The sequence below is a fragment of the Leptodactylus fuscus genome, chromosome 8, assembly GCF_031893055.1.
Source record: "Leptodactylus fuscus isolate aLepFus1 chromosome 8, aLepFus1.hap2, whole genome shotgun sequence".
NCBI classification, from domain to species: Eukaryota; Metazoa; Chordata; class Amphibia; order Anura; family Leptodactylidae; genus Leptodactylus; species Leptodactylus fuscus.
Window position 1 is genome coordinate 78,642,366 of NC_134272.1, and position 22,365 is coordinate 78,664,730.

General features: G+C 43.6%; 1 protein-coding gene across 2 annotated transcripts in view; it reads left to right on the forward strand.

Moving 5' to 3' along the window:
• The window catches only part of ACVR1 (activin A receptor type 1), a 54,694-nt gene extending 32,609 nt beyond the window's left edge, over nt 1–22,085 (forward strand). Inside the window, exons 3-10 of one of the 2 annotated variants that reach the window (XM_075284388.1) lie at nt 4,067–4,330; nt 6,276–6,493; nt 8,070–8,169; nt 10,524–10,670; nt 13,520–13,795; nt 16,290–16,487; nt 19,410–19,540; nt 20,715–22,085. In XM_075284388.1, the coding sequence (XP_075140489.1) occupies nt 4,067–4,330; nt 6,276–6,493; nt 8,070–8,169; nt 10,524–10,670; nt 13,520–13,795; nt 16,290–16,487; nt 19,410–19,540; nt 20,715–20,849 (1,469 nt within the window). In that variant the 3' untranslated portion in view covers nt 20,850–22,085. The remainder of the gene's footprint in view (nt 1–4,066; nt 4,331–6,275; nt 6,494–8,069; nt 8,170–10,523; nt 10,671–13,519; nt 13,796–16,289; nt 16,488–19,409; nt 19,541–20,714) is intronic. The other variant, XM_075284389.1, reaches the window with a different exon arrangement.
• The last annotated feature ends 280 nt before the right edge of the window (nt 22,086–22,365 follow it).

A 22,365-nucleotide genomic window follows, 5' to 3' on the forward strand; every position in this document is an offset into this window, starting at 1 on the left:
CACTGGAGTCCTGGGTTCGAATCCTGCCAGGAACAACATCTGCAAGGAGCTTGTATGTTCTCCCAGTGTTTGTTGAATGGGAGGAAATCCATGCAAAGACATGGATGTTCTCCCTGTGTATGCATGGATTTCCTCCTATACTACAAAGACATACTGATAGGAGAAAAAATGTACATTGTGAGCCCTATATGGCGCTCACAATCTACATAGAAAAAAATAAATAAATAAATAAAATAAAACCTGGGGTACCGCAGGACTGGATAGTGGCCTGGGATACTGGAGTTTCAGGGACAGATGATTATGGGTGACCTCCACAAGATAGTCCATCAGTCCCAGATAAAGTGCCAACTACCTGCTGCCACTACTGGTGAGCAATCACAAGCTTACTGCATACTGTCTGAGTTCAGCTGTATGCAGGTGGCTCCTGAGCTCCCTCTAGTGGCCTGGTGGCTTAGCATATTTTCAATATGACATTCCAGAGGACTCTGACCTCTGTGTATCCAAAGTTTTTAGCAATTGGTGGATAATTGCTATTGCACACGTACATTATAGTGCATGATTTGTATCTGTGTTCAGTCTTCTCTGTATAAGTGGGGTTATTCTGCTAGCATCATTGTCCATTGAGTTCTCAGCCACTTGTAGGTGGGGGCTACAGGTTATGAGTAGAGGCACTGTTTACACGGTAAATGGAGATGTGGATGTTGCCGATACTTGTGAGTGGAGTTTATGCCAAAACAGGGAAATGAGGAGATGATCCTGACATTGAGATGGGAACGGGATCTTCAGCTCAGTCAAGCAACACAGCCAACCTGCGTGCCACCATGTAGTCCATCCATCCGCTCGCTATTAAGTTTTTTTTTTGGCAGTCGACATGTAAAATAATGATACATAATTCCTCTGTCTGTTCAGGAACTAGTCTGAACATCTGAAAACCTCACACACCCTTGTTATACGACAACCCCTGATACACGTCTGCAGCTCATAAACCGCACATCTGAAAGAGTTTGTCTTTTACGAACTCCCTTACAGATGCTTGATGGCCATCTTGTAAACGTCGGGGCCCCTTCTCGGTGCTTTTGCATATTTCACATTCCACATTCTAAAGGTTTTAATGCTGTGCACAAGACGGTGTTTTTATAAATGAGGATTGATAATAAGGTGAGGAATCTGCCGTGTGAGATCTCCGCCCGCCTTCCCCTGAGGCGTGTTACGCTCCGCTCGCTCTGCTGGCACTGTTGTGTCTGGCCTAGCTTGCCTGGAGAAAATAAGGGCCTTTTAACCTGATGAAAATGCTTTAGTGATGTTTTTTGAAAGCTTTTTCTCACATAAAGCTCCATCTAAACTTGTGGTGAGAACAGGCATTGAGGTTAATGGGAGAGCAGGTATAAAAGGGTTAATGAATAGTGTAGTATAATAATTGCTAATGTATACAGATACCTTTTAGACTACACTGTCCAAAACACAAGCCCCCCTTTTAATATGTGCCAGAGGGTTATTTCAGTAGCAGTAACATTTAGAAGACCCCCCACTCCTCCAAAAATGGCAACTTTTTTTTTTAAATTGTTATTATTTGGCTTTTTTACAATTCTGTAGAAATGGAGGTCTCTAGTTATTCCAAAGAGTGTCAGACAGTTGTCACTTGTATGGTCCCTATTGAGTGACAGCAAGCAGAGATCCTAAAACCAGCGAGGATAGAGTGTAAAAAGTGAATTAGGAAATTGTATAACCAAAGTACCCCTGGGTCTGAAAAGCCCAATAACATCCCTGATATGATCGGTGGGGTCACCAGGAGCATTTTGGTGTGTAGTTTTGTTCAAATCCATTCAGCTATTCCACAGGTATAAGGGCTAGTTCACACGTTAATTACGTGTGGCTTATTTTGGTCCTGAAAAAAAACCCGCTTCCTCATTAGGAAGCGTTTTTTGGATCTTGCTGCACTTTGGAGTGTTTTTTTTTTTTTTTTTTTTTTTTTTTAATAAAAACCGCTTCAAAAAATGCCAGGCGGTTTTCCCCTCCCGTAAAGTGAATGGGCTGCAAAAAAGCGTTGTGTTTTTTTGCAAAAAACCGCGCCTCTTTTGCGTTTTTCGCCTCCCATTCACGTCTATTGCTTTCTTCAGAAAACGCCTGAAGAAAGGTCATGTCGCTTCTTTTTTCCCCTAGCATAAAAAAAAAAATAGCGGAAAAAACAAAAGCTAGCCTTCTACATAGACCACCATTCTATGGAGGCGCATTTTGAGGCGAAATCCGTTGTCAAAAACCGCCTCCTTGTCCCCATGTGAACTGGCCCTAAGATTTTTAGTACTGATTTAAATTAGGTTCTACTAGTCAAGTTGGCTGCAACATTGGATCTGTGGGGTGGATCTGTGTGCTGTATCTTGTGCAGTTGTTACGACCCCCTTGGTTAATAGACTCTCATTTACATAAACTGTAACAGGGCTTATATCTGTGGAATGGATGAACAGATCTGGATAAACAAAACAGCAAAATGCTCAGGGTGACGGCACTGATCAGATGATGGATGTTATTGGGCTTTTCAGACCTGGTGACAGGTCCTCTTTAAGGGGGTTGTCCATTTACATCCTAATATTAGACAAAGCCCATGGGCATATGTGATGCGGTTTCTGGTAAAACATGGGGTGGTCTGTTTCATCAAATAATGGGGCAGTGAGTTTCTGTTGAGTCCTTTTCATCTTAAACGCCTCTTCTTGAGTAGGGTCTTTCACCACCTCTAATAAGTCCAGAATTTTTTCTCTAGCCCCCACCCTTTCCGAGCAATCTGTGCTGTTAGTTTTGGTGCTCGATATGCTATTTAGTCTCTGTACTGTCAGGAGGGCGGTGTCGGGCAGGAACAGACAAGGGGGTGATTCTGAGCTCTGACACTGGCTTCCTCTGGAGCTCTGAATCACGCCCCCTGCCTGACACCGCCCACCTGACATTACAGAGCTGAAATAGCACATCAGACACCAAAACTAACTGCGCTTGTTGCTCAGGATTGGTGAGGATGAAAGAGAAAGTTCCAACTGTGCTGGAATCAGTGGAGAGTTGACTATTAACATCTCACAGGAACTGAAATTAGTGAAGGTGGTAAAAGAACCTCGCTAAAGTCAGTCTGTCCATTCTTGCAGTTATAATAAGAATAATGGTGTCTGCTCCTGGGCGATGGTCCTATAAATCAGTGGTTGTTATACAAAGTATACCCCATTACAAATGGATGTAAGAAATAAAATTATAGACTGCAGATCATATCACTGCAAACAAGCTCCAAACTGGGGGAACGCTTGGATGAATCATAATTCATAAATCCTTGTAAATATTCTCCAGATGGACGTCGTCTCCTGCTGTTATGTGCATCAGAATGCGGCTCTGAACATAAAATATAGCCGACAGCTTAGAAATGGGAAATACAAAATCTGATTTTATTACTGTTATGATCTAACCAATCCAAGCTCTGGACCTTCACCATGTCCGCTACAGCACAGTAGGGCGTGTGTGTATAATGCACTAACTTCTTAAATGAGCATTACATTACATACAAAGTCTATTGTCTCTTAATTCACAAAGCAGATAATGGGAAAAAGCTCATTGCAGTGAACCTCAGCCCAGCCTGAAATTGCAGAATACAATCTTATTCAGTGGGATCACCAACGTGAAAAAAATCCCTACATCTATGATCAATGCACTCCTATACTTTGTGGTTTGTAGGATCTATCTTGTTTGTAAATGAGCCTTTGTGAAGTTATGTGCTCCCCTCTGAAGCACTGATGACCTCTCTGCTCCTCTGATGCACACAGGGTTTCCTCTATGAACAGGAGGTTAGTCTTGGTGCAAGTGAATTAAAGCCTTGATCTGATATTCATAGGCCTGCTATGCATTGTAAGCGTGACCTCGTGTTCATACAGGAAACACTGTATATACCAGAGCATAGAGGTCAGTGCTCTGGAGGGGAGCACATAACTTCACAATAAAGAGGTCAGCAAATTTATTTTCAAAGTTAGGGGCAAAAATGTCTTGTTCCAAATTGGTGCTCTGTAGTATCCTGCACTAATACTCTGGTGTCTGTTTACAGATGAGGAGGTAAAAGTGAATTCCGGCCAATATAAATGTGTGTGCGAGGGGATCTCCTGCGGCACTGGAGACCACTGTTACGGACAGCAATGCTTCGCCTCCCTCAGTATAAACGATGGTCACTTAGTATCTCAGAAAGGCTGCTTCCAAGTCTACGAGCAAGGAAGAATGACCTGCAAGACCCCTCCATCACCTGACCAGGCCGTGGAGTGTTGTCAGAGTGACCTCTGTAACATGAATATTACAGCATCCTTACCAAGTACAGGTTATATTTCCTCTCTTTGTCATATTGGTATTGTTCTGTATGTACATATAGGCTACAGGATACGTGATAAGTTTATGATCGTTGGAGGCTGCACCACCGGAATCCCAATGATTACAAAATCGGAGGTCCTGTGTTAAGATAACAACATAGTTGCACATAATGGAACTGGCCGAGCGCTATACTGAGCTAACTATGTGAGTCCCATAGACTTTCAATGGAGCAGCAGGGTGCATGCTCAACTGCTGCGGACTTCCCAATGTAACTCCCCCCACCCCCATCGATCCACTCATCACATGTCCTCGGGACCTCTAAACTATAAAAGTGCAATCTCCATTTATTAGTCCGTCTTGAGTACCATTTCCCCTCTTACCCTTTCCCAAATAGTGGTGGTTTTTACTACCGGCCCAACTCTGTGTCATTTTGCGTGCAGTTGGTCGCTGATCTATTACGATGTGGCGGCTCCTGAAGACCATATATTTTTGTTACCAAGATGATTATAGTTATTTGCATCCTTCAACTCTAAAATAGTTCCATAATTTGCTGTGTGACTTGTGAGGCCGGGAGGTAGCACAAATCTATAATCTACTGCGAGGAATAAACCATTCTCCAATATAAAACTGTCCGCTCTTGTTACTTCGCTTATACCGCACTACAATGCCAACATAATAATCTGATAAGCTCCATCTCCAGCTGGCAAGTGTTTCATTCATAAATGGCTCCTTAAACACTCCCACGAAAAATGCCTTAAAGGGGTTTCCCGCTAAGGATTCTTATTCCTTATCCAGCGATCATGAGACGTTGTCCTTAAGTGCTCCTTGTGAATGGAGGTGGTGATGACGAAGCTTCATTCACTTCTATGGGACGGATAGTGATTGCTGTCCTGGAAGTCCCAAAAAAGCGAATGGTATGGTGTCTGAGCATGCACACCACATGAAACATAGATCCTTCAGAAAGTGGAAAAGAACCTTTAATGGGTTATTTCCCCCTCACCCCTTAAACATGAGAGAACAGAGCTGTAGACAAAGATGGCTGTATTGGGCTATTGCTGGCAGTCCTATACAGATAAAGTGGAACATTGGCGCGTATTCGCAGCCATAACACTGTCTCAGTAGTGCACAACAAAACTCGATTTTCATAGATGATACAGGTCTTGGTCGGACCTCCAGCTTTTACAGAGGATGTTTCATCATGTGGTTTTTTTTTTTTTGTTTTTTTTTAACTTGACCTCTTTTAATCCTTTTAACAGGTGCCGCTCCATTTATTCTACCACAGTTGGAATTTTCTCTAGCCCCCACCATTCCTGAGTAAACAGTGCTGATGGTTTTGGTCCCTGATATGCAAACTAGACTCCCTAATAACAAGTGGGTGATGTCAGGCAGGAGCAGGCAAGGGGTGTGATTCTTAGACCTCCAATCAGAGGTGGGCAGTGTCAGAGCTGAGTCACGCCCCCTTGCCTGCTCCTCCCTGATGTCCCCACCTTGACAATAGGGAGTCTAGTTAGCATATCAGGCACCACAACTAACAGCCCTGATTGCTCAGGAATGGTGGGGGGTAGAGAAAAAACATTCAAAGTGTTCTGGAATCGGTGGAGCAGCACCGAGTAATAGTTACCAAGAACTGGAGTTGGTGAAAGGTCCTTCTTTAAGGGTTTGTTTTGTTTTGTTTCTCCTCTAAAAGAAATGAGGATGCACTGACCTGTGTTTGGTGGTCCTTGTTTCTCTGGAAGATTAGATTTGCTTGCGGAGCCGAGTCATTAAATATTTGATTTAGTCATAAATTCAGGGTCATGGCAATTTAATGGATAATTGTGGAAACATAACAGAGGTGAACGCGTGCTCTTTCAAGGACTTTTAGCTGCTATGTAGAGAGAAATATAAAGTTATTGTGTTCTTCACCACATGGCGTCATCCTACAGATGCTGAATGCTCTATTCTTATTCATCTAGGGAGGTCAACGGATAGTGAGGCCTTAACTTACAGCGTCCAAACTCTCGCCATATTTGTCCTTGCACCGGTGATTGTACTGATAGTACTTTCTGTTGTGGCCCTGCTGGTCTTCCGAAAAATTCAGCAGCGGCACATGGAGCGATTGAGTACTCGAGATGCAGAGTACGGCACGATAGACGGGCTGATCGCATCCAATGTGGGGGACAGCACCCTTGCCGTAAGTATATATATTTGTGCTCTGAATTTTCAGGTAAAGTGCAAGTCTTGTATTCCTTAAAGGTACTCAAGGTGAAGCTGATTCACTGTGCTAAACCTGGTTCAGGGCCTGAGGGGGAGGAGTATGACCTAAGGGATAAAAGAGAGAATCCATGGGTCATGCTCCTCCCCCTCAGGCCCTGCACCAGGTTTAGCACAGTGACTCGGCCTTGCGTGGAGTGTTCCTATAACCTGAAAGGAGCCTATTCCTCTGGGGTCAAACACTTTGTAGGATCACCTAAGAAGAGTGGGGGGAAGGGAAATGACGACTGATAGGAACACGTTTCTGGCACTGACTGAGTAGTTGTCACTTTCCAAGTCCAATATTAAAAGCACACGTCCAAGTCTTATTTTATTTTTTCCTATTCTATTCAGATTCTCCAGATTCAGTGAGATCTATGCAGATAGGTCATAACTACCTAAGATCTAAGCCAGGAATATCTCTTTAATTCTGCATTTTGCATAGTGTTTTGTTATATCTTTAGGGTGTACATGTATGCTAAACATACCGACTGTGGGGTAATTGGTGAGACGAAAGCCAAAATGCTGTCCCTTTGTCGTGGTGGTATATAGAGATGAGCGAGTAGTATTCAATCGAGTAGGTATTCGATCGAATACTACGGTATTCAAAATACTTGCACTCGATCAAGTACCACTCGCTATTCGAATGTAAAAGTTCGATGCAGAACCAGCGTTGATTGGCCGAATGCTATACAGTCGGCCAATCAATGCTGGTTCTTCTCCTACCTTTAGAAGTCTTCTCCGTGCAGCTTCCCCGCGGCGTCTTCCGGCTCTGAATTCACTTTGCCAGGCACCGGGCCTGGGCAGAGCCGACTGCGCATGCGAATTCAGAGCCGGAAGACGCCGCGGGGAAGCTGCACGGAGAAGACTTCTCGGAGGATCCAGCCCGACCCTCACTCGTGGACTTGGTAAGTATAATTTGATTGAACGTTGCCTACCCCTGAAACGAGCATTTTCCCCCCATAGACTATAATAGGATTCGATATTCAATTCGAGTAGTCGAATATTGAGGGGCTACTCGAAACGAATATCGAACCTCGAACATTTTACTGTTCGTTCATCTCTAGTGGTATACATCTAAAGACCACTAAAACACAGGAAAGCATAGTGTTGTAAGCCCCATACAAAAAAGTATGACGCAATGTGACTGTGATGTGCTGGTACGGAGTCTGTATAAAGTTTTTCTAGAATTTATTTTACTAAAAAATACAGTAGCAAAAAAAATAAATAAAAAATAGTTCACAGAATCCAGGTTAAATGTCCTAGTAAGGTGAAGACTCTTCTCTGTTTGAGATTAACCCATCGGAGGACATAGTAACACATTTTAACCTTGCTCCTGAAATATTAGGTCACTTCTTGTTGTAGAATGTGCAGTGCTGCCACCTAGTGGTACAATTTGATTAGGTTCCTTTTTGTTACATTGTTGTAGTTCTTTTTGTTACAGTGTTCAGTCTTGGCGATACTTTTTATTGCTGTTTTATTTTCAGTGATTTATCTTTCCCTTCCTCTCTCTCCAGGATCTGCTGGATCACTCGTGTACGTCCGGCAGTGGCTCTGGGCTTCCGTTCCTGGTGCAGAGGACAGTGGCTCGCCAGATTACCCTTGCAGAATGTGTTGGTTAGTATTGATGTATTATTTTTTTTTTGTCTATATGCTATACAGTAAATGGGTACCACTAAGGTTAAGAACACACTGTCTGTGCACTTAAAAGGGTTTTCCAGGCCTGGTTCACATCTGCGTTCGGTATTCCATTCGGAGAGCCCGCTTGGGGACCCCTGAACAGAATACCGAACGAATTGACAAGCAGTGAGCTTATGAAAGCACATGGACCCCATAGATTATAATGGGGTCCGTGTGTTTTCTGTGCAGTGTCCGCACGGAACATGCAGAGAGGAAAGTACCGTACTTCAAGAACTACTTTTCTCTCTGCATGATTAGTGTGGAAAACACATGGACCCCATTATAGTCTGTGGGGTCCGTGTGCTTTCATAAGCTCACTGCTTATCAATGCTTTTGGTATTCCATTCGGGTGGTTCTTATCTGGACTTCCCGAATGGAATACCGAACGTAGATGTTAACCAGGCCTAAGATGGATCATAAATTAAAGATCAGCAGGGGTCCGACACCCGAGCCCTCTGCTGATCAGCTGTTTGAAGAGGCTGCAGCATTTCTACCAAGCACAGCGCCATATGTTATGTAGTTTTTTTTTTTTTTTTTTTTTTTTTTTTTGCCTCGTATCGTATCTCAGCCCTTTCACTTGAATGGGACTGAGCTTCATCCAGGCCATGTAACCACTGAATGCAACATCACATGGCCTGTGAAGGGGAAGCAGTGCTTGGGGAGTGCCAATGTTGCTTCAAACAGCTGCCCTGATGGGGTTTTGGGTTTTGCACCCCATGGCAGTGGCTGACGTTTAGTGGTTGACCTACCTAGGGGTAGGTCCTCAATTATCAAGTCCATGAATATCCCTTTAACCTAAAGTATATAAACTGGTAAAAACTATTACAGAAACTCTCCCATAGGCAACCATTATGTCATACTGTTTTTCAACTGTATAGGAGAGTGCAGCAGATTCTCAGACAGAGGGTCACCACAAAAACCTGTCTACTGTGCCATATACCTTTTTCTACTCGTGGGCTTGACTTTTTTTGGGCCTATCTACATTGGTTTCACTAGAAGGGTCCCTCGTGATCAAGTCATCACAGGTCATGACCCCAGCGAATTGCTAAAACAGAAAAGGTAGCAATAGTGCAATGGTTCTACAACTTTTAGCAACATATTTCAGAATTTCTTGCATGTAGATGGCGCTGTTTCCCATCCAGTACATATTAAAATCCACTGTACACCTTCCTAAACCGCAGACAGCGATTTTATAGAGATTACGTTCATCCTGAGCCAAGTAACCTTTCTAAGTAAGTTTTTAATAGGCAAACTTTAGCCACATTTTGGGTTTCTACATACGAGACCTAAAAATTCCTGACGCAGGTCCTAGTTTTAAGCAGATAAATTTAGCCTATCTGAGGTGCTTTTATCTGCTAGACTGTTAAAGTCAGAACAAGCGCTGACACAAAAGCGCCATTATATTCCCTGCTTTATGAAGGAAGCGCGGAGCAGCCAAGTCCTGTAACAAAGTGCTGGCACGGTCCCGGCTCCTTTCACTGCTCTCTACCTGCAAGGATTTTCCTATTGTGCGAAGCTCCGATATTTTAATGAGTGTCAGTTTATAAAAATTCTTGGCAGACGGGTTCACGGTTTACTGACATGGGTTGATAATGTAAGACGTATTACCATTCAGTGCCTTTAGACGTGTGGGGCAGTGCCAGGAGCGTCACATTACAATGCCCGAGCCCCATTCGAGATTGGGTTTCAGCTGTTCATACTAAGCTGAGTCTTTATTTCATGTGTCCTCTGTGGATCATGACCGATAAACACTTGTTGTGTTGCCTGTTTTACAAAAACAGGAGTCTAAATGGTTGTGCCCTTAACCCAATCCTCCACGTTTTGACTGTACAGCACCCAGTGCCCCATCCTTAAAGGGAGTTTGTCACCAGGAATCGCGATACAGCCACATTGCATTATGTTGAGCACCTTGTTACCTTTAGATGCACCAATAACTTAAAATGAGGCTCAAGTACCTTGGAGTCTGCTGGTCTTGATGCCTATTGCATCCGGTAACCCGTCTTAAACTGCATCAGTAGAGGGTGCAGGATGGGTTGAGCATTTCTGGGAACCCATAAGTTCCCTCCGATGCAATATAATGGTTTCATGCCCCCACATACAATATACTGCCTCCTTATTGCTTCTTACACTATGCCTATACCTAACTCCAGTTACTATCTGGTTAGTGGGGCCCCCTTAAACTCTGGGGCCCCATGTAATTGCTTGGGTTGCATGATGGAACTGGGACTCATTTTTTAGCAAAGTATTGCGATTCTTTTCTTCATTTAATGATGTATATTTCCTCCTTCCAGGTAAAGGTCGCTACGGCGAAGTATGGCGCGGCCACTGGCAAGGAGAAAGCGTTGCTGTAAAGATCTTTTCGTCCCGAGATGAGAAGTCCTGGTTCAGGGAGACCGAATTATACAACACGGTGCTGCTGAGACATGAAAATATTCTAGGTAAGCTATTCCCAGCGCACATACCAGTACACAAGTGCCCTGTCTGCCGCAGACTAAAGGCTTTGCTGCATTAAGTCCATGACATCCGGAATTTTTGGACCTCTCCGAGCACTGACTGTAGATGGAACAGGGCCTGGGTTACCGCGAGTGTCACAGAATTCTTGGCCTGCCCTTCGGGAACGCGGGGTGAACGTTCAGTTTGGGAGAGCGAGGATTTAATTAGCAGAAGCCGCTCCTGCGTCCTCACCAGATGGTTCTAGCTGATGGGAATGCGAGACAGCTACTTGTTTTAGTAACTGTTTAATAGCAACTACTGTTAATGGAAAAGTACCAACCTCCCCGGGCCCTGGCTCTCAGGCTGGTGCGCGTAACGCTGCTTTTTAATTGATATGCGCGGCCACTGCCAACTGTAAGCCTCAGATTTCTTGAAATCTGTAGTAAGGAAAGTAAAATTAGTGTAGCCTCTAAAATTAGGCTTTGGGGCTTCAATGGTGAATGGGGTCTGAGCCGTAACCAGCACTTGCTGAGCACAGGCCTACTGTTTTATGGGAACGTTCAGGAATCCCATCACATAAGGGGGATTTATTAAAGGGGCATGAAAAAGTCACCATATTTGGCGCACACCTGTTCTATGGATTGTGACCTTTTGCTGGTTTGCACCGCACTACCCAATGGTGGAGGGACTCATCATTGTGGTTATGACCATTTTTTTTAGTGCAAAAAATTTGCAAATCACCTATGTGTGGTTTAAGGCTCTGTGACAGTGTGCACCTAAAATCACAAGACAAAAAATTCCTGCATGCCAGATTTTATCATCCAGAGCTTTCAGTTAACAATGGGGTCCATTATAGCCATCGGGGTTTGTTGACATCTGTATGTGTAGTTCCGGTCCTGCAGCGGGAAACCTTGAATGCAAACACTGTGACAATCGGCTTCTATTGGGAGCCATCAAACTATACAGGAGGTATCCAGGGGGGTGGCAAAGAAGTTTGAGGACCCGTCTTCATTGGAAAACCCCATTAGGGTGGGTTCACACCTGTGCCCGGTCTTTGGTTTGCAGGTTTCCGTCTTCTGCCTGAGAAACTGGACAGGAGACGGGAACCCGGCGGTCAGTTTTCAAACCCATTAGCTTGAATGGGTTTGAAAGTGACCGCCCATGAGCGTCTTCTGCCTTTCTGCTGTGAACCCGTTTTTTTTTTCTAAGCAGACACAAAGTCCTGTATGTCTGACCTTGTGTCCAGTTAAAAAAACAAAAAAGAAACAAAAACTGTTTCACCGCAGAAGCGCCCAAGATGCTCACGGGCGGACACTTTGCAAACCCATTGAAGTGAATGGATTTGAAAACGGACTGCCGGGTTTTCGTCTCCTGTCCAGTTTCTCGGGCAGAAGGCGGAAACCTGCAAAGCGGAGACCGAGCCTAGGTGTGAACCCGCCCTGAAACTTTAAATAAAGATATGCACCGCTTTACATTACGTGCATCATTTCTAGGCCACAAACTATAAGGTTTTGCCCCCTGTATCAACCAGAAGGTGTAATAGGAACAGCTGTAAGGTCCCGGACACCCGCTTGTGCCATGCCTCGCTTGTACTAGTTACATTCTTCACTTGCTGTTGACAGTCCTTGCGTTGCGCCTGCTCTCCTCGCTACCGTCTATTCCGCTGTGGTTTCTGCTTGCTTGAGCGCTGTTTACCGAACTGTCTTACTCCCAGACTGTGTTGTGTGTTTTTATGGGGAGTTTTTTTGCCCTTTTTCCACCAGTTTTTAAGCCTCCACATTCCTGACATTTTGTTTTCTTCTCCTTCCCATTAGATTTGCCTTCTCTCCATAACTCTTTTTGCATGTTCAGACAGCAGTGTAGCAAAGCAAGAATTTGTTGCCTTTATTTAGGTCCTGGAAAAGTAACATCCCTCCAGAAAATATGCTCCATTGTGTGCGCACCCCTGGTGCCTTGGGCTCCGTTCTGGCGTTCAGTATGAGCTTGGGGCCGCTTTGTGCCCTGTTTTACAAGCGGGTTCTTACTGTCTGGGCAGGCTTGTGTATTGATTCTGGTTCTCACTTTTTAATAGTGGGATTAAGTTTTAACACCGCGTGTACCAGTAAATAGGAGGCGAGGTACAGAATGAGTCTCTACTTGAGACACATCGCACAAGGCTCTGAAATATGCCACACTTGGCTACAGAGATTAGCTTTGGGATTAGCTGTCTATGGAATAAAACACCTTCTCTTTCAACGATTTTTTTTTTTGTCCCCCTGTAATTTGTTTTCCTGGCTTGTTACATATTGCTCACTTGTATCTGTTACTTTGTATATGTATTCACATAGTGTATGGGTAGTGCTAGTTCTAGTACACCGCACCTCCTGCACACAGACGATGAGCAAATATGCTGGTCTGATGATGATGACATATTATCAATACCAAAGGTCCCAATATTAAATATTGCTTTAACATAAAAACATTCCCTTTTTAATCACATTAAAGAAATTTTTGCGAGGTTTTTAATTTTATATATATATATAATTTTAATACCTAGCCTTAGGGATTGATATCAGATGGGTGGCAGTGTCAGACCATGACATATCAGCTGCTCGATCTGGATTCAGTGATGAAGGCATAACAGTCGCCTGATCAGATATTGGTGATCCAGCCTTAGGATCGGTCATCAGTATATAACGCCTGGAAAACCCCTTTATTGCTGCAGTACCATTCACAGCCCATGACCAGGAGGGGCACTCTTTCTTGTAACCCTTGACACTGCGGTCTATAGTCTACATCCATATAGATATAATATATTTATATATACACACCATGTGATCTGCCTTTGGCTTATATCGCTTTTTTCTCTTACCAGGTTTCATTGCCTCAGATATGACTTCCAGAAACTCCAGCACACAGTTGTGGCTTATTACGCACTACCATGAAATGGGATCCCTCTACGATTACTTGCAAGTAACTACGTTAGACACGGTGACCTGTCTCAGAATTGTCCTTTCCATAGCCAGCGGATTAGCACATTTACATGTTGAGATATTCGGTACGCAAGGGAAACCTGCCATCGCTCACCGGGATTTAAAGAGCAAGAATATTCTAGTGAAGAAGAACGGACAGTGCTGCATAGCCGATCTAGGTGAGGGTCTCGCATTATGCTGGTGGGATATGGTTCCTTGCATCCTTCCATAGGCACCGCTCCGCTGATTCTGGCACAGTATGAATTTGTTCTCTAGCCCCTGCCATTCCTGAGCAATCAGTGCTGCTAGTTTCAGCACACAAAATACTAATTAGGCTTTATCTAGGACCTCCCACCTGACAATCTGCTTCAGTCCTGGACCGCCCATCTGTCAGTATAAGAACCTACTTAGCATATTGGAGGCTGAGACTAACAGACATGATTGCTCGGGAACTGTGGGGGCTTCAGAACAAAGTCCAACAGTGCCAGAATTGGTGTGGCGACACTTATTAAAGGGTATGAAGATTTGGTATTGATGAAAGGTCCTCTTCAAAGGTCTCAGAGCGAACACTGTTCTGATCAGCCGATCCGAACAGCACGCACCCATAGAAATAAATGGAAGCACCTGTGACGCCGGCCGGTCGCCGGCAAAGTCAGCATCACAGGTGCTTCCATTCATTTCTATGGGTGCGTGCTGTTCGGATCGGCTGATCCGAACAGTGTTCACTCATCTCTAATTATATGGAGAGATTTGTTTTACCTTCTAGTTGTAATATAGCAAATGACCACCAGGTGGCAGTGTCCACTCCCGTTATCGTGGCTAGGTCGATTTGTATACAAAGCTTAATATTAGCGAGTACGAATATTGTGACCTGTGACTCTTCTGATGTCTACACGGATGTATATAGGGATTTTGTTACATCTGACGTTGACCAATAATAGAGACCTATCCTTAAATATCTTTAATTGTATAGAAGTATCTACTTGGGATTTAGCTAGTGTAGAGAACCCCAAAAATAATAATTTCCCATTTCCAGCATTAACCCTTAAGTCCTATCATGGTGTCGATCATACACCACTACCATACACATATCATTATGATAGACAACGTGTTAGTACTTAAGGGTTAAGGAATACTGGTGATGCCAGACTAGCAAATATTATAGATTATTTTACAGTGATATACATACTCGTACATATAGTCTGTCAGGCTATCTCCAAAAATCGGATACAAAGGGTTACCAGTTGGGGGCGCTTCGCTGCACTATCCAGTCTTGGACTGGGCATATACACATCAGTTTGACAAGGGGGTTGGCATCTCCCAGTTGTCAATTTATTAACCTGTTTTTAGAAGGAACAACAGAAGAGCAGCACAATCATGTTGGAAATATAAGCCTGGACTACAATAGAGTTGACTGGTCCTCTGAACACGTTGTACTTCTATGTTGACTGCTAAGCCCCTGGTTCACATCTGTGTTCGGTATTCCGTTCAGGGAGTCGATATGAAGACCCCCCCAGATGGACTACCAAACACATTATAGGAGTTCTATCATTAGAATCCCTTTGTATTAGCTAAGTACACGTCGGAATAGCCTTAATAAAGACTATTTTTCTCTTACCTTTCTTTTTCTGATCTGCGGCGATGTCCCTGAGAAATTTCTTCTTTCTTCTATATGTAAATGAGTTTTCAGACCGCACAGGAGACGATTCCCTTTGCAGTCCGAAAACTCTCCTGCAACGCCTCTGTCGTCTTCTGCCGTCCACCTCTTCACAATGTCACTGGCCGCATCTTCACCCAAAAGCTCCAACTGCGCGTGTCCGCCGGCCATGTTCCTGTGGTCTCTTACACAAGCACCTGTTCAGCCACAGGAAAATGGCCGATGGGCATGCGCAGTTGGCGCTTTTGGATGAAGATGGGGCTAGTGACTCAGCGAAGAGGCGCCTGGCGGAAGAAGACAGGCGTCGCTGGAAAGTTTTCGGACAGCACAGGGAACGCCCTCTGTGCTGTCTTACAACTCATTTACATATGGAAGAAATATGAAATTTCTCAGGAACGGTGGCACGGATCACTAAAAGCATGGTAAGAGAAGAATCGCCTTTCTTATGCCTTTCCAACATGTTCTTAGCTAAACAAGGGATTCTAATGATAAAATCCCTTTAAAAAGCAGTTGGCTAAGAAACCACACGGACCTCATTATAGTCCACAGGGTCCGTGTGGTTTCTTAGCCAACTGCTTTTTAAAGGGATTTTTATCATTAGAATCCCTAGTTTCCGATTGGTGTCTGCATGAAACATGCGGACAGAAAAGTACTGCAAGCGCCACTTTTCTCGCATGTTTCTTGGTGTAACCACACAGACCCCAATATAGTCTATGAGATCCATGTGGTTTCTTATCTAACTTCTTTTTAATGTGTATAAGTTTTGGTTCAGGGGGTCCCCAAAGTGTACTCCCCGATTGGAATCCCAAACACAGATTTGAACCAGGGGGTAAGCATACACAAAAGACTCTACTGCAGTTGACTGCAAACTTCCCAATCCCTCTATGTCGAACGCTTCTTCTGTTTGGTTGGAATTGATTTCCAATCCTACCTGTCTTTTATTATCCAGTGAAATTCCTTTAATTAAACATCCTCCATTATATATTGTGTATATAATTTATATTCTTGTATTCCAGGGTTGGCCGTCATGCACTCACAATCCACCAATCAGCTCGATGTCGGGAACAACCCCCGTGTAGGCACCAAGAGGTACATGGCTCCCGAAGTTCTCGATGAGACCATCCAAGTGGATTGTTTTGACTCTTACAAAAGAGTTGATATTTGGGCCTTTGGCCTGGTCCTCTGGGAAGTTGCCAGACGCATGGTTAGCAACGGTAAGCTGTTTGTGTTTTCAGCCTGGTACCACGTGTTCACACGTCCTCGCTCTGCTCGCTCAGACATTCTCAGAAGCCTTGGCTCATGCCGCTATTTTGAACTTATAAAATGTTCCTTGTGTTTTATTTGGGGTCGAACTGTCACCCAGTTTTAAGGATTGTGTTACTGTTTTTATTTTGTTGTGTAGTGTTTGTCTGGCACGTAAGTCCTGCCAACATGTAGATGGTGGGCGCTAAACTAATATAGATGTATCTAAGATGCTGGGTGTATCTAAGGTGCCTGTACAATATTGCTTTCCTGACTGTTTCTATAGTTAGGATGGATAGATAGATAGATAGATATGAGATAGATAGAGAGATAGATAGGAGATAGATAGATAGATAGGAGATAGATAGATAGATAGATAGTAAATAAATCGTGGACAACTCAAGTAACCTCTCCGATTTTCAGCCGCACGGAAATTATATTTTTTTCCTTCCAACTTCCTAAATACTAATTTTACCTATTGTTGTTCCCCCCTCCCCATTTCCATCCAAAATAATATGAATAAAATTTGGTGAACAAGCTGAAGGTACGCAGAAAATGGTGCCCTTAAAAAGTATGGCTTGCCCTGCAAAAATGAAGCCCTTATAATCTTAATACATATAGTTCCACCCAGAATTTTTTTTTTTTTTTTGATTGTGAGCCCCATATAGGGATTACAATGTACATTGTAGTATGGAAGGAAATCCATGCAAACACGGGGAGAACATACAAGCTCCTTGCAAATGTTGTTCCTGGTGAGATTCGAACCCAGGACCCCAGCGCTGCAAGGCTGCAATACTAACCACTGAGCCACCGTGTTTCCCCATTGCAGCCAGATTCTGCAATACTCTACTATTCGGAGGATACAACCCAGACAATGCAGAAACATTAGAATAAAAAAAACTAATCAACAGTTCCCACGATATAGAAACCTTCCATTATACTTAGGAGTTGAGACGAGGTAACGGCGCTTTGTTTTCTTCAATAGTCCTCATGTCTTCTATAAAAAGACTAGACGACACGTCACATATGTGTACAGATATGAAGTGCATGAGGATACGAGGATTGCGGGGTTAATAGTGCCGAATGAAGGGGTCGGGATCAGATTAGGGAATTTGTTACAGCTCAATACCAAAAAAAAACCCTCCCCGGTATAAGGTCAGAATAGGCCGCGTCCTTAAAGGGGTTAATGAGCCGTGCCACTTTTCCCCTAGAAACCGCTTAAGAAATTATGCAGATTACATATTAATATTATATATTTTTAGTTTTTTTTTCCTCCCCCTTGGGCACAGAAATAAGAATACTGAATCTAGTTTACTCCTCGGTTTTGCTTCGTTTCCATTTTTGGTGGGAACAAGTCGTACCCATCGCCTCCCTTCTACGCAAGAACTGCTTATTATAATGATGCCTTCAGGCTCACGTGTAACCGAAGAACGCTGCAAAGCAACTCTGCTTATTATAGTGTTATAATGGCCGCTGCCGCTATGGAGTTGTGACCAGAGGAGTAATGTAGGGATTTGGCCTGTGCGGGTCTCCTCGCTGACCATGTTATGGGGCTGTAGTATGTAGTATGTTCCTCCATATACTTCTCACCTAGAAGCAATAGAGCACCAGATGGCGGCACTTGGCGTGTCTACAACTCCTTGTGTCCTCTATCGGAGATCTCCATGTGTATTAGGAGGAGCATGGATTATATCAGTAGCGACTATTGGAAGAAGTTTTTCTTGTTCTTACCACTTCAAAGGCTTCTGGCTAATAAGTAACCTAAAATCCACAATGTGTAATTCTCGGCCGCTCTCCGTATTGAGGATCCTCCATATCGCTGATAGTACGCCTACTTATCGCCCTCTCATTATGGATGTCCTTGAGAAGTCCCATTTATACACTGGTGGTAAAAGGGTTATTCACGCTGACAACTAAAGGACCTTCTATATGGGCCAAGCTAATAGTCGGGCATGGACGTGCATGAGGATGAAGGATCATTGGACTGTGTGAGGATAAAGGAACGTTCCTTCCAGTACCGGTTGCCATCAGACGTTTGGCAAAGGCCAATTTTCTAAAGTGTCCGTCCTTGGGAATGGTGGTTCCTAATAATTGGCCCGACAATAGGGATGTGTAAAGGGGTCTTCTACAAGATAATCCCAGCCCTTATGTCCTGTTAGGGCATATGGAGAACTGTTCTTTATAGTTGGCCATTTGCATGACACGAATCATGTCTGTATGGGTAATTGCTTTCCTTGCAACCATAGGTGGTCTTTTTAGGGTGTTCTTCCTTCACCCTATAAAGGAAGAACAACCCAGGATGTTCAGCTGTGAAGGCAACCTTAAAGAGGACCTTTCATGTCCTCGGGCACGTGTGGTTTTATATACAGTGCGCTGAATTCAGCATATGCCCGAGGACATGAAAGGCCTGTTTTTTTTCTAACTGTTGCATTGAAAATACCTAAATAATTGGCAAGTGTCACTCTATTCTTAGGTTTAGTGGTCAGACTGAAAATTGCACATTACAGGGGGCAACACTGTGGCTTAGTGGTTAGCACTGTAGCCTTGCAGCACTGGAGTCCTAGGTTTGAATCCCGCCAGGAACAACATCTGCAAGGAGTTTGTATGTCCTCCCCATGTTTGCATGGATTTCCTCCAATTCTACAAAGACATACTGATAGGGAGAAAAATGTACATTGTGATCTATATATGGGGCTGACAATCTACATGAAGAAAAAGAAGATTGCACGTTATAGAATGTATATATTATAAAATCTAGATAATAAACCAAATTCATCCAAAAATTGTTGCCCTGGGAAGCTTCATGATCCTCTACCGGATTGTTTTCGATTTGTCTGATCCACTTTATTAACCTGTGATCGTTTCACTAATCAGAAATGTCTCCTTATTTCCAGGTATTGTTGAGGATTACAAGCCACCGTTTTATGATGTCGTTCCCAATGATCCCAGTTTTGAGGATATGAAGAAAGTTGTCTGTGTGGATCAACAAAGACCAAACATTCCCAATAGATGGTTTTCAGACCCAGTAAGTATTTGGTCCATACAAGTCTAAAAAGGCAGACTTCTGGTCGGTGCACCACTGCGACATGACAAATGCTCACATACTATTGGGTATTTATGTTAAAGGGGTCTTCCAGGCCCCCAGACACTCTCCATACTCATGACCTATCCTAAGGACACTCGGACCCCGCACTGATTGGATGTTCCAGCTCCGGGTGTTGGAAGCTATATAGTAGCGAGTGCTGGATGTACACGGCACAGTCTGATATATAGTGGCAATGCCAAGGTGCTGCAGCTCTGCTCCTGGTCACTTCAGTGGGTGCAGAGTTGCAGTACTAAGATGGTGCTTAATAGAACAGCTGATCAGTAAGGGGTCCAAAGTGTTGGTTCCCTATTAATAGGAATTTGGCAGGTTTATTCTTACTGGGAACTCGTCTCGAATGTATATAACACATTCATATAATTTTATAGAACGGTGCATTTTAATTAGATAATGTTTCACTTTGGTTCTAGAGATGAGCAAGTAGTGTTCGATCGAGTAGGTGTTCGATCGAATACTACGGTATTCGAAATACTTGTACTCGATCGAACACTACTAGTTGTTTGAAGTTTAAGGTTTGATGCAGAACCAGCGTTGATTGGCAGAATGCTATACACTGCCAATCAACGCTGGTTCTTCTCTTACCTTTAAAGTCTTTTCTGTGCAGCGTCCCAGCGGCGTCTTCCGGCTGGAATTCACTCTGCCTAGTCATCCGGCCTAGGCAGAGCCGACTGCGCATGTGCGGGCATTCCCTCTCATGCGCAGTCGGCTCTGCTCAGGCGTCGGGCCGGGCAGAGCCAACCGCGCATGCGCAGTCGGCTCTGCCTAGGTCCTGATGCCTAGGCAGAGTGAATTCCAGCCGGAAGACGCCGCGGGGGCGCTGCGCCGGGAGAAGACTTCAAGGAGAATCCAGCCCGACCGTCACTCATGGACTTGGTAAGTATAATTTTATCGAATTTTGCGTACCCCTGAAACGAGCATTTACCCCCATAGACTATAATGGGGTTCGAAATACAGTCGAACAGTGTGCGGCTGTTCGAATCGGATTTCGAACCTCGGACATTTTACTGTTCGCTCATCTCTATTCTTTACATCTTACATATGTAGTTTTTCCATCATCCTCATTATTTTTCACTCTTTGTCCCCCCCCCCCCTCCAGACGCTAACATCGCTGGCTAAACTGATGAAGGAATGCTGGTACCAAAACCCATCGGCGAGACTCACAGCCTTGCGCATCAAAAAGACTCTTACCAAAATTGACAATTCCTTAGATAAACTGAAATCAGACTGCTGAACATCAGCGTAAGGAAAATGGATTCAGATACAGTGCTTGCTTGCCGAGGTGTAGACTTCTTACTTTTCTTTTCCAAACTGTAACTGTAAAAGCCGAACTTCTTAATGCGCACCCGCCTTTCCAAGACGGTCCTGCTGTCAGATCTTTAGGATACAGCCGAAAAAATTCCTGTAGCAGCGACATGGCAGGATCTGCGGCTATTACAGCACTTCACTGAACACTTGCATCGATGCAGACCCGTGCAAACAAGCATCGGGGGGTGGTGATGAGCGTTCGGGACAGATCTGGGCATTAGAAGATGAATTTTTTTTGGAAGCAGAAGATGAAACCGTTTCCATCATGGCAAGAGAACCCCCCCCCTCCTCGGCCTTCCCTAAGGAATTCCCATGGATCTTAGCGGATTTTCATTAGCAATATTTCGTGTGCGTCTCCGTTCTATTGCACTAGAAATTCTTTGCATTCCTTGCTTGCACTGTAACGGTTTAATTTAATGACGGATGCCAAATATACGGTTGGCGGTGTACGGATCTGTGTTAGGAATTACACCAGTTCAGTTCTGGGGAATGATCTGAAAAAACAAAAAAAATTATATATATCTATAAAAAAAAAAAAAAAAGCCTGAAATACAAGTCGTCAGCATTAGCTGGATTTTACATGTGTACTGATGTTTACAACCATGCTGAACATATGTTTTTGTTTTTATTTTTTTGTTTTATTTTTTTGTAATCTATAAAAAAAAAAATTCAAATTTATTTATTATTGGTGCACTTAAATTTCAAAAAGAAAAAGAAAAACTGAACAGTGCAAATGGCCGCCGCTCGATTTTCGTTTTTTTTTTCTTCCAGCTCTTCGCAAGTCTTTTTGTATCACGTGATCATGAGGAATCCATCATTTTTTATTTTATTTTTTTTGTATGCTCACATTTGCAATTTCACCTTCTTTCTTCTCTATCCGGAGAAGTGCGTGGTCTCAAGTTCGGAACGCTTCCTATTCTGCTGTCACTCTCTTTCCCGCCTCGCGTTTTACCCCACATAGGAAATAGAAGAACGTTCTGCAGGTGGGAGCGGGAAGGGAGGAGGACGGGGAGATGCCTTTCTTTTCAGCAATTATAATATGTTGCGTTGTAAACTCTGCCAGAAAATAACTATTTTGTTTTAATCTACTTTTTGTATTTAGTAGTTATTTGTATAAATTAAATAGAATGTTTTGAAGACTAAATTTTAGTTTTTTTTTCTTTTTTCTTTATTTGCTGTATTAAACAACAATATTAGACTTTTTTTTGTTCCGCTGCTTTGTCACGTTTCACAGTCTGACCAACCATGTATTTTATAATCTGCCCCATCACTAGAGGGAGCTCACCAAATGCTGGTTTGTTCACTGTACAGTTTGTGGTTAGCTGACGGCGGCCATGTCACCCCAATAGCTGTCTACTTACCGCTTATTTGGTAACCGCTATTCCTACCAACCCTTACACATGCACACCTGGCAAGGACAGGCATCATTAGGGCTAGTTCAC